Genomic DNA, 13129 nt, shown 5'->3' with positions numbered 1-13129 from the left:
TTTTGATAATTTCTTCGCTTGTACCTGCCATAGCATTCAAGTAATGTCCTTTGATTTCACCCTTTTCCGCTGTGCTTTATAAATTGCTTCTTCTTTTCCTCTTCTTTTTCTTCTTCCTCCTTTCCCACTTTTTCCTTCTTTATTTTCCCATATTTTTTTCGCTAAAACAGGTCTACACACCTAGACAGCAGATAAGGTGCTCACTGCCTTGTTTCCTAGGCGACACCTTGAACTATGGTGTTGATTTTAAACTTTGGAAGAGTGCCCTGATTCCTATGGATCTTGAGCTGCCAATTGAGCTCCAGCCAAAATGCTATTCTCTCAATCTCGCATAACTTGTGTATGGATTGTCTTCTTTTTTGGATTCAGTGTTTGTATTGATATACTTAGCACTTACTAGATATGTATATCATTTTATATGCTAATTCTATATCATATAATTCCTATTGCCATCCCTGAATCCCACCTACGAATTGAGGAGGAATTCAGCAGGTGAAGTTTAGAAATGGGCATGCATTTGGGTCATGGCTGAGCTTGAAAAAGCGGAGGATAAAGATGCTTTCTTGGTGGAGAATTGGGTATCTGAGTAGGTCCCCCATTGAATAATATCTGAGTAGGATCCCATTGAATAATTCAAAAGAATGACACCCATGGAAGGGATTTCCTGGAGCCACAATTGCAGGATTGATTCAGTATTCGATAAGTATGCCAGTATTCTCCTACAAGCTGCTTGTGCAAAAGGTAGGAGAGATTCTATTTTTGTTCGTTTGGGTTAGATATTCAACCCGCAGAGCATGCTCTAGTGGGATCAGCCATACAGACTTTCTGCAGGAATTCCTATCAGTTGAAGATCGCTTATTGTGCAGGTCTGGATGGACTGGAATTTGGTGAATTCCTGATTCTCATTATGATTGGGGAAGAGAGAGCTTTCACTGATAAGGCATCATTGTAGGCAGTTTAATGGGATGAAAAGACAGAAAGTTTTGGCGGGGATAACTTTCCTATGCTTTATATTGGTAATGATCTTTAGAAAGTTTTACCTAGTTAATGAATATGCCTCACCAGAGGAAGAATGTAGTTTTTAAATTTGTTTCTTAGATTCAGAAAAGTATGGTGTTTGAGTTATTAGGGACTTCAACCAGATTAATGGGAGGGGAGTTCTAAGTTGCTAGCACAAGTGTTGTCACTTGGTTGAGAGAGGAGCTTTGTACCGAAGCTATTGCATTGTTTGCCTCAATGATGGCATTTCTGATCTATCTGTATTCCAATCGAGAAAAGGTGTGATTTTCATATAGCACTTCTCATCACATAAGTAAGAAGGAAGCGATTTTATTTCCTCTTTCAAGGTAGCTTTATGGTAGACTGAGAAATTCTTCAAAATGTGTTGATTGCAAATGATTGTGTTATTTGTGATTTAATGTGGGCTACCGAGAATCGTCTGCGAGCTAGATATGGAGAAGAATTACAGCTGTGTTGATTGGGCTCCTTGAAATATTGTACAAGGTGAATGGAAACTGAATGTAAGCATGTTTATTACTATAGTGCCATTCTTAGTTCTAGTAATGGCACTCTAGGAAAACCTGATCATGGGACTAGAGACACTTGTTAGGTAGAACTTATGCCATAGCATGATTAGCATCTCTATCATATCATCGTAGAGAAATGAACCGACTGGGCCCAAACAGGTAGTCTTAGGATTCCCAGAAAACCAGTGCAAAAATGAAGTGAAAAAGAAAACTCTTAAGTAACATCAGGAAAATGAATTTATGCAGGTTATGGTTCATGGAATCTACTGCAGGTAAAACTTTATGCAGGTTATGGTTCATGTAATCTCCTGCAGGGAAAACTTGATGGCTGAGCCCTTTGCATAATCATTTAGAGGGCTCCTAACCCCTGCACGGCTTCTTTTGGTACTCTTTTGCAACCTGTAAACTTCAAATATTTTAATTGCAAGAACAAGTTAGCTTTTGGACTTATTTGTTCTTTTGATGTTAATCACGTAATTTGTAATTGCAGATGCTGTCAAACTATTGAATCAGGTTGATGCAATTTGTGATTTCTAACATTAAATTTCTAGATTTAGAGTTCTTATATTCATTTCTTTATGGATGCAGGAGGCTTTGCAGTGGGTGACAGACCAGCCTGCATGGAAGAGATCTGAAGGAAGGGACCATATACTTCCAGTTCATCATCCTTGGTCATTCAAGACAGTACGTAGGTTTATGAAGAAAGCGATTTGGCTTCTGCCAGATATGGATTCCACGGGAAACTGGTTATGATCTGAATTGATGCTTTGTGCAAATTTTTAGAGTATAGTTACCTGATTTAGCTGCTTAAAGTTGTTGGTTGTGAATGTTTAGGTACAAGCCTGGTCAGGTTTGGCTGGAGAAAGACGTTATTCTACCATATGTCCCAAATGTCGAAGTATGTGATGCAAAATGCTTTGCAGAAAGTGAATCAAAGAGAACCACTCTGCTCTTTTTCCGTGGGAGGCTTAAAAGAAATGCTGTAAGAATGTCTGGCCAAAAATCACTGATGGTTCTCCTTGGGATTGTATATGTCGATTTTGTTATTTATGTTGAGACTTCTGGAAGAAAGAGAAATATGTGCATGTCAGAAGCGTGGTTTTCAAAACCATGGTCAAATATAGGTCATTGCAGTTGGCTAGGTTACTAAAACTTTATTGATCAGCTGACCTACATGCTTCTTTGGCTGTATTGTCCATCCTAGACTTACACTACTAACTGCTAACTGCTAACTGCTATTGATTAGTGATTCATCTGTTACTCTATAATGTGTTCTGCCTAGAAGGAACCCTACTTGGGATCCATGCTATTTAGGCTTATTATTGTTTGCACGTATAAATTTAAATATCTTGCTTATGTAAAATTGTCAATCGTGTTTGTTATGAACTATGAAGGTCTTTTTTGTCGAATGAATGATATAAAAGCCATCCTTTGTTTAAGCATATTTTCACAAATGACACAAGTATCACAGTTTATGTGCTACAGTGGTAAAAAATTATCTAGATTATTAAAAACAGCTAAGCATCTGGCTGATAATCTTGCTCAGGTGTGATCTTGGGAGCATAACAATCCACTATGACCTTCTACCAACTAGTCTTGAAATTAGCCTTTGTGTAGGTAGTGCCTAGGTGGCCAAGGTTTTTTTTTTTTGGGTGAATAATAAATGCATTAAAAGAAGGGGGAGGGAAAAAACAGCCTAGGTGGTTAAGTTACTGCTTCTGATGCTGCTATGCACATCCACAGTCCGTTGTGATAGGACTCTATGCCAGTTGTGCTGAAGAAATGTCCTTTTGAGTACAGGGTGAGGTGCTACAACTTTCTTATTGGTTGATATTCTTGTAAGCAAACAACTATTTCTTTCACTTCCAGATTGTGGTAAAGTGAACTTAAATTCCGTAATTTTTTGCTTTAGTATGAGGTCAATTTTCTAGTTTGATTTTTCTGGATAGTTTTCATAGCAGGATGGGAGAAGCCATCCTCCTCCTTGCTATGACATAAAAATTAGAGTTTGCATGAGTCAGGATTTACCATATGGTGGAACCCATTTGGGAAATTTCTACTAGCTGAATGTAGATGATGGTATCGATTTATTTCTTGTTTTGGATTATCCAATGTGAAAAAGGAAAGGAAAAGGGAAAATGGTAGCCCAAAGAAAAATTTTACCTTTTGGAAAGTCTCAAGGATACAAGTGTTCCTGCAAGATATCTATTGATTTCTCTTTCTTTTTTTGGGGGGGATAAGTTACATTATATCTATTGATGGTGATCATCTGCTTGTTCATGTTGTTGACATAACATATCCTTATATGAGGATCCATTTGAATATTGGTTCTGGCTTCCCCTTGCATGCATCAGATGTAGGTTATGACAAATGGATCCTACTGCATGGCGTCCTCCATGTGGGCTGGAGTACTGTTCACATCCTATATAGTTTGTCTGTTGTCTTCTACATGCTAAATCCTTTTTTTCATTTTTTCTCCCTTGTTGTCAGGGGGGAAAGATTCGTGCAAAACTTGGGGCAGAACTTAATGGTGTAGAGGGTGTTTCTATAGCTGAGGGAACTGCTGGAGAGGATGGGAAAAAAGCAGCTCAGGATGGAATGCGCAAGTAAAAGTTTTACTTAATTCTAACATTTTTCAATGCAAATTTGTTTGAGTACTTCATGTATATTAATGGACGGCTTTTTTGGATGCCAGATCTATTTTTTGCCTAAGTCCTGCTGGCGATACTCCATCATCTGCTAGAATGTTCGATGCTATTGTCAGTGGTTGTATCCCTGTTGTAGTCAGCGATGAGCTGGAACTTCCTTTTGAAGGAATTCTAGATTACAGGAAGGTATATATCTATCTCCAAAGCTTGTATCTTCACTTGATAGAAAAAGTAATTGGATGGGGAAAAAGCATAGGTTTAAACAGGGAAATCTAGTTTGGCAATAGGAAATGGAATCTGCTAAAAATACTTTGTTGGAATATGTGTCCACGATAGGGGGAGTGCCCCCATCGTGACATGATTATCTTAGTTACTTTCCAAGTTAGATTAGGTTGTTTAATTTCCTAATAAGACTAGATCTCTAGTTTCCTAAATTAGAGTTAGACTAGGATTGTCTTTCCTATTCCACATATGATTGTACTTGGATCTACTTGTTATAAATATATGATGGAGGGAGACTGCCAATATGCATATTGGCTGCTCCTCTCCCTTGCCGTATTTCTTCTTCTTCCTCATGGCTCTAAAAAAATAAATCTATGAAGAAGTTCGAAAATTATTGGGAATAAATTTTATAACCATTTTTTATCCAAGAAAAATTTTAACCAATTAAATAATCTCTGCATGCATCATGTGTTCCTTAAGTTTTAGTTGAATGAGGTAATTACATGTGTCTAATATGATACTAGCCCTCTTTATTTATAACAATGGAGAGAAGGTTCTAAAGAATTACAAAGACCATTAAACCCCTTAGGGTCCATTTGGTAACTGACACTTTCTCGAAAACTCATAAAACCCATTATTGCAACACTCCCCCTCAAGTTGATGCATAGATATCACATATGCCCAACTTGCAGATAATAGGATGTAACATTGTACTACTAAGACCTTTAGTAAATACATTAGCCAGTTGTTCATTACTGGGAACAAAAGGCACAGTGATAACTGATAAGGCCCATATCTACATTCTTTTTGATGAAGTGTTGATCGATCTCCATATGCTTGGTTCGATCATGCTGGACGGGGTTGTGAGCAATGTTAATGGCAGATTTGCTGTCGTAAAAGAGCTTTATAAGAAGGATAGCAGGAGCAGCCAAATCAATGAGAAGACTATGAAGCCGTAGGAGCTCACAAATGGTATGTGCCATAGCACGGAACTCTGCTTCAACACTTGAACGGGCAACCACGGCTTGCTTCTTGCTATGCTATGTAACAAGGTTATCACCAACAAATATGCAATAACCAGTAGTAGACCTGCGGTCATCAGGGGAACCTGTCCAATCCGCATTTGTGAAGGGCTCCACCCTAAGGTGATCATGAGGAGAAAAAAGGATGCCACGTCCTGGGGCAGATTTAAAGTACCGGAGAATACACAACACAGCTTCCATGTGAGTCGAGTAGGGATCATGCATATACTGACTAACCAGGCTGACGACAAATGTTATGTTAGGGTGTGTATGAGAGATAGATCAACCGCACTAATCTCTGATATCTCCCCTTATCTACCGGATCACCTTCCTTGCTACTCAGGTGACCATTAGCTTCAATTGGAGTGTCTGCCGGCTTACACCCCAACATGTCTGTCTCAGAGAGAAGATCAAGCACATACTTCCATTGAGACAAGTAGATCCCATGAGAAGACCTGGCAACTTCAATGCCGAGGAAGTAACGAAGTTGTCCTAGGTCTTTGATCTCGAATTCCTTACTCGAGTATCTCTTGAGGCGAGAGATTTCTGCCAGATCATCACCAGTAACAACAATATCATCTACATAGACTATTAGGATAGCAATCTTCCCGCTAGATTTCTTGATGAACAGAATGTGATTGGCATTGCTTTGAGAGTAACCTGTAGCAACCATAGCCTTATCGAAACGTCCGAACCAAGCATGAGAGGATTGCTTTAGCCAATACAGAGCACATTTCAGCTTGCATACCTTCCCTTGGGTTTTGGAGCAAGTGAACCCAGGAAAAATGTCCATATATACTTCCTCCTCAAGTTCCCTATGAAGGAAGGCATTCTTCATATCTAACTGCTAGAGATCCCAATCTAAGTTGGCGACGCAAGCCAAGATAACACAAGTTGTGTTCATCTTAGCAACTGGAGGGAAAGTCTTCTGGTAGTCAATCCCATAAGTTTGTGTGAAGCCTTTGGCAACAAGTCTTGCCTTGTACCGATCCACTGTACCATCAACCTTCTGTTTTACTATGAAGACCCATTTGCACCCAATTGTCTTCTTTTGTGAGGGAGGACACACCATATCCCGTGTCATTCTTCTTCAGAGCCTGCATCTCTTCAACCATAGTTGCCTGCCATTGTGAGTCTGCACTCGCTTCCTGCTAGGTATGAGGAATGGACACGGAGAAAAGAGAAAACACAAAACTATAGTAGGAAGGAGAGAGTGAGTCATAAGAAACAGTTTTAGCAATAGGATGTAAAGTACAAGACCTAATGCCTTTACGAATAGCAATGGGCAAGTCAAGAGACTGATCAATTGGAGAAGGAGAATTACCAGGGTCCAAGGGGATAAGATCAAGCTCGAGAGGGGACGACTGGCATGGTATGGTAGATGCTGGATGTGTAGTGGTCTGAGTCTGCTCTCTGCGACTATACACACGTATCTCTGGCTGAGGCACAATAGGAGAAGTAAGAGTGTCACTCTCCCTCTGAAACAAGATACTTGCAGGGATAACAATTTCAAGAGACGGCGGCACATCTCCCACAGTGGAAGGAGACTCCCCCCCTGAAGAGGTGTCACAGTGTAGTATGACGCAGATTCATAAAAGACAACATCCATAGTCACAAATCAACACCGAGTAGGAGGATGAAAATACTGATAGCCTTTTTGAGTAGGAGCATATCCTAGAAAAATGTATCAGAGACCACAAGGATCAAACTTTTCATGAGGATGATGATCGCGAGCATAGCAAACACTACCAAATACGTTAGGAGGAACAAGAAAAGCAGCGGAACCTTGGAGAAGATCCAGAGGGGAGCGAAGGCATGGACTCGAGAAGGCATTCGGTTGATAAGAAAGGCAGCAGTTGCTTCAATACTGGGGAGGAATATGCATCTCAAACATAAGAGAGCGTGCTACCTCACAAAGGTGACGATTCTTATGCTTAGCAACCCCATTCTGAGCTGGAGTATCCACACAACTAGTCTGATGAATCATCCCATGATCGGAAAGGTAAGCTTGAAAGGACAATTCAAAGTATTCCCGGCCATTGTCGCTTCGAAGGATCTTAATGGTAGCACCAAACTGAGTCTGAACCATGCGGTGAAATTGCTGAAAGCAATAGGTCTCGCCCTTGGTTCGTATCATATAAACCCAAATAGTTTGAGAATGACAATCAATAAAAGAGACAAACCACCGATAACCATTGACAAACATATAACGAGATGGACCCCAAATATCAGAATGTATCAATGAAAAAGGAGTGGCACTTTTATTTTCAGAAATAGAATAAGTGATTCGAGTTTGTTTGGCCAAAACACATACCTCACAAAAAAACTAACTCGAATTATAATTTTTAAAGGAAGGAAAAACTCTAGCTAAAGTTCCCAAAGGGGGATGTCCCAACCGACGATGCCACTGCAGCAGCTCAGAGATGGGAGGTGACGTAGAAGATGTTTGAATAGCCTGACTTGAGACCAATGCCGAGTCATCATCAAGCAGATACAGGCCACTACGTACCCTACTAGAGCCAATCGTTGCCCCTGTCACCAGATCCTAAAAAACACAATGATATGGGAAAAATGTGACTTTGCAATTAAGACTGGAAGTAAGACTACTAATAGACAAGAGGTTAGTGGGAAAAGAAAGAACATGCAATATAGTAGAAAGGGATAAAGAGAGGGTACAACCAACACAACCCTTCCCCAGAATAGTGGAATAAGTCCCATTAGCCAATTTGACCTTACCATTACCAGGACACGAAGTGTACTGTGAAAAAAGAGACAAGTGGCCTGTCATATGATCAGAAACCCCAAAGTCTATAATCCAAGGGGTAGAAGGGACAGACATAGTATGGCCACAAAAAGAGATACCTGACCCAGAAGGAGTGGAATGAGCAGAGTTCACAGTGGCAGGTGCAGGAGAGTTTAGACGTGTCAAGAGGTGTCGAAGGGCATCAAGCTTGTCAAATGATAGCAATGCTACCGAGGAGCTAATAGCAAAGTCAGAGTCAGGGCTCTCAGTATGGTTAGCCTGCTCAGAAGTATCGGCATGACCCTTCCCTCGCCCTTTTCCAGATGTATCAGCTGGACAATCATGAAGCTTCCAACAATGCTCCTTGGTGTGACGCTCTTTCCATAGTAATCGCACTTCATTGGAGTCCTAGCAGAGGAGCCACCAGACTATGGGGTTGCACTAAGGGGCTGAGTGCCAGAAACAAGTGCAGATCTCTCAATAGGAGTGGCAGCTTGTTGAGGAAGCATAGTGGTACGTCGACTGTCCTCAAGTTGGATCACAGCATAGGCTTGATCCAAGGTAGGAAAGGGGTCACGACTCAAAACCTTTGACTGCAACTGATCAAACTCTACATTCAGACTTGCCAGAAAGTCATAGACCCTGATTTTGTCTTCTCACTTCTGAAACTTGGTGACATCTTCAGCGGTGGAAGGAGTATACTCCTCATAGAAATCCAACTCAGCCCATAATGACCGCAACTCATAGTAGTACTATGACACAGTGAGCCCTTTTTGCCTCAAATCACGAACCTTCTGGCAAAGTTCAAAGACTTGAGCATCATTCCCTACTTGGGAATAAATATCCTGGATAGACTTCCCGATCTTCGCAGCGGAATGAAGGAGGAGATAGCCACGCGAAAGCTGTGGCAACATGGAGTTGACAAAGAAGGCCATAACTAGAGAGTTGGCATGCTCCTACTTGTCAATCTCAGTTCCGATGGGTGGACGCTTCGTGGTTCCAGTGTACTCGCAATAGCCACGAGACTTGATGGAGATGTAGACCGAGCATGACCACATAAGGTAGTTTGTGCCATCAAGCTTGATAGCACAAGGAGGAAAGGTAGGAAATGCCGTGGTGTCTCCGCCAGTAGAAGCAGATGAGATGGTAGACATGGTTGCTGCTCAAGGGGGTTGTGCAAATAGAAGAGACACTAGCTGAAGATAGAGAAAGCACCAAAATAATCAGAAAAAGCTAGAAAACCTAAAAATCGATAAAGGGTAAAACCCTGAGAAAATGATTTTGGGGATAGCTCTAGAACAGAGACCTCAATCGAAAAAGTGATCAGTACATACCACCACAAGGATAAGAGGCACCAATCGCAACAAAGATCAAGACGATCGGAGCATCAAGCGGGGAAATAGCATCCCGGCGATGAAAAAACGTTCTCAGGGAGAAAACCCTGAACAAGTGATAAAAAAAGGTTATGGGTCTCTCAGATCATTATAGAAGAGAGTATGAGAGCCAAGGGGAAAAGCTAGAAACCCTCTTGGTGGTTTAAGAAGCTCTCACCACGAAAGAGAAGCAGATAAAGAGAGATGGAGGAGGCACAGATGAAGGAGGCGCTGGGAGAGAGAGAGAGAGAAATGAGAAAGAGGCAAAGCGATGGAGAAGAGGGAGAGCCCTTAGGATTTCGGATCCTAAGGTTCTGATACCAAGTTGAATGGGGTAATTACATGTGTCTAATATGACATCAGCCATCTTTATTTATAACAATGGAGAGAAGGTTTTAGAGAATTACAAAGACCATTAAACCCCTTAGGGTCTGTTTGGTAACTGACACTTTCCCTAAAACCCATAAAACCCTTTATTACAATAGTTTTAATTACTTGCTTGGCAAGGTTTGAAATTTCTCCAGGGAATGTGATTTTGACCCTGACAAACCAAAAATTTTACCAAGTTTCTCAAATTATTCCACTAAAATTTTCAATTCGTTTAGAATTTTGAGCCTTGCTTGCCGAAGGGATTACTTTTTCATTTGTTGATTTTTGGGTGCTGAAGTGCATGATCCTTGTGGGGAGAACTTGTCAATTGAAGTTTGAGGGGCTTTAAATCCTCATTCTAGTGGTGTTGGAGAATCCTTACCTTTGGTTTTAAGTTCCAAAGATGATATCCTGGGGGAGCATGGCAGCGTACTCTTTTTTGCTTCAAGTATTCCAACCCATGCATGATCATATGAATTTTGGTAACTCTTAATTGGTTATTCTTACTCCTAACTTGGACGGTGACTCTTGATTGGCTATTGCTGACTCTTGCGCTTGTTCTTATATGCAGATAGCTCTATTTGTTTCTTCAAGTGATGCTGTTCAACCGGGCTGGCTTATAACATTTCTCAAAAGTATAGGTCCTGATCAGATCAGAGAAATGCGTGCAAACCTTGCCAAGGTTCGGGACTACCTTATGAAAGCTCACCTGCTGAATTGCAGTTTTTATAATAGCACTAATTGGTTGGAAGCATTTAACCTTTGGAGATTGTGTTTTTAATCAATTTTTGATACTGTAGGTGGTTGCAATTTTCTGCTGCTCAGTTGCTGAGGCCACTGACTTGCAACTTGAAAATTTTCTGTTACGTATTAGTTTCCTGACAGTCCTACGGATTTCCTTCTAAAACATCCTGTTGGTATTATGATTTTCAGTACTTGAGGCATTTCCTTTATTCCCGTCCAGCTCAACCTTTTGGTCCGGAGGATTTGACTTGGAGAATGGTGTGTTATTCTCTCCTCCTTTCTGCTTCAACTACTATGGAAAATTTTGTTTGCATTGTTTTTTTACTTTGCTTGATGTGAGGATCTTGCCGTAATCTTTTCCGTTCAGCAGTCCCTCAGTTCAATGACTGCAGTGATAGGTTTGAGGGATTGACTGCTTCTGTGTTGCAACCGTATATGTTGCGAGCTCATTGGACCATAATCAAGTCATTGAGAAATTCTGCAATGGGGGGCTGCACTGTTCTCTGTTGATTGATAGTAATTCATTCACTGCCATTTGTGATATTTATTTATTTGTTTTTCTTTCTTTCTACAAATACTTTAATTCATTACTAATATTGATATTTCTACTTTCTATGTTAGGAAACCATATTTTTATTGGTTCTTACTTCTTTTAGTAAATATTCTGCCACTTGTCCTCACTGTTGGTTTGTTGATGGGCACAGCCTTGTATTTTGTGTCTCTAACGAACATGTCAGTTGAGATAACTACAGTAATAGCAACATGAGGCTCTTTAATAGAATTCTTGACATTAAATGTGGCAACAAGGAGGGTGGATTTGGTAATGTGGCCTTGCCTTACCCTCCTTTTTAATGGGTTTGGGGAGTCTTTACCCTTTCCTAATGGCTAAATGGATGAGGCATATAGCTTCAACAGTGCTTTTATGACCTCTGTCCTATCTTTAGCCATATTGGTTTGGGATTTTGAATGTGGTATGGCTATGGGCTTGAGAATAAGATTATTTGGGTAGAGTACATGGGATGGGAACGTTGGTTTATGGATTAAGACTCGGATTAACAGGAAGAAGGGGGGAAAATTTTGTTGTAACCAAAGTTGGTGAAGTTGTAAACCTATTTTTTGCCCTTTTATTCCTTTTTCATTTTATTTGTACTCGAAATTCATGCCAGACTATGACAGGTTTTGATAATGATGATATAATGGTAAGTCACTTTCAAATTATTTTGAAACATTTTTTTACTCGTCTTCTAAAAGAACTTTTTGAAAAAAGACTAGAGGACAAACTGTTTTATTCCAGGCAACTGTTGCAAAATTCAACCATCGGGTTGTGCCTTTGGAGAATATTACTCCCCCATGGTGGAACCTACAGATGGGGTCCCTCCATGATTATTGGAGACCCTAACCGCACTTATGAAACCCTTCTACTTATCCGTCAAACTGGGTAGGCATGTAATGGGTTTCCATTTCCATCCCTCTCTGAGGCATCTTTCTGTCTTAAGGTGTTGGTTTTTCCTTATTTCCATAATGAAAAAAATACAGTAGGACCTGTTCCACAACCATCCACATGAGAATATACTGAATCTTTCTTCTATTTGTTTGTTTATTCATCCCTACATTCTAATGTGTTTCTTATGCATGTGGTGTCAGATTGCGAGCAAGTTGTTGAACATAAAGCTGCACATTCGTCGATCACAGCGTGTTGTGAAAGAATCTAGAAGCCTATGCACGTGTGATTGTAGACGTGCAAACCGCACAAGCTCAGCATCCTGATTGGTCAGGCAGCCTTTATTTTGGAGGAATTTGTAGTGATCAATGCCACTAAACGTTCACCGATTGTGAAAGCCATATCCTTTTTCCTCTTTTTTGTACTTATGAGCCAGTCAGGGGGGAAAAAAAGAAGAAAAAAGGTTGGAATCTTTGTCTTTTAGAACATAGAAGCATTACTACATCATAGATTGCCCTTTATCATATTTTTCTTCTGGGGGGAAGATGTTGGGGGAAGGGAGTGTTGTATTGAATTATAGTATGGGCTAAATCAGTGACAATAGTTTGACAACAATTGTAAAGTTCATGAATAGGAGTTCTTCCAGTGTGGATGTAAATGTTCATGAATTTATATTTCAGTAAAATACTTATCATTTTTTGTAAAGTATGTGGTTTGACAACAATTAAACCAAGCTTTAAAATCCCAGAATTGGACACAGGATTGGCCTACATTGACCAATCCGAATTGGTCAAATTCTGCACAAAACCCTACAAAATTAAATGGGGGAAGGAGCAAGGTTGACATATCTGTATTGTTTTATTCAAAAGACTTCGTAAATATTTGGTCCAAAAGATAAGTTGCACTAATTTTTGCTTTACTGATAAAAAAAATGAAAAATAAAGATTGAAGAGCATTCGTGGTCGATTCCCAAAAGGGTTTTGAAACTCGATGTTAATTGGAATTAGGGTCTGTTCATTCTGATTCGAGTAAGCTGATTAC

The 13129-nt window shown here is 40.1% G+C and overlaps 1 protein-coding gene across 3 annotated transcripts in view; it reads left to right on the top strand.

The window, feature by feature from the left end:
* The window catches only part of LOC122070300 (probable arabinosyltransferase ARAD1), a 15189-nt gene extending 2396 nt beyond the window's left edge, over positions 1 to 12793 (top strand). Inside the window, exons 3-9 of one of the 3 annotated variants that reach the window (XM_042634423.1) lie at positions 2115 to 2272; positions 2361 to 2508; positions 4017 to 4132; positions 4222 to 4360; positions 10475 to 10585; positions 10837 to 10905; positions 12292 to 12793. In XM_042634423.1, coding sequence (XP_042490357.1) covers positions 2115 to 2272; positions 2361 to 2508; positions 4017 to 4132; positions 4222 to 4360; positions 10475 to 10585; positions 10837 to 10905; positions 12292 to 12414 — 864 coding nt within the window. In that variant the 3' untranslated portion in view covers positions 12415 to 12793. Of the gene's footprint in view, positions 1 to 2114; positions 2273 to 2360; positions 2509 to 4016; positions 4133 to 4221; positions 4361 to 10474; positions 10586 to 10703; positions 10906 to 12291 lie in introns of those variants that run through there. The other 2 variants (XM_042634424.1, XM_042634425.1) reach the window with 2 other exon arrangements.
* The last annotated feature ends 336 nt before the right edge of the window (positions 12794 to 13129 follow it).

Source organism: Macadamia integrifolia, unplaced genomic scaffold, assembly GCF_013358625.1.
Source record: "Macadamia integrifolia cultivar HAES 741 unplaced genomic scaffold, SCU_Mint_v3 scaffold876, whole genome shotgun sequence".
Taxonomy (NCBI): Eukaryota; Viridiplantae; Streptophyta; class Magnoliopsida; order Proteales; family Proteaceae; genus Macadamia; species Macadamia integrifolia.
Note: the sequence above shows the minus strand (reverse complement) of the source record. Positions and strands in the feature narration are given on the sequence as shown.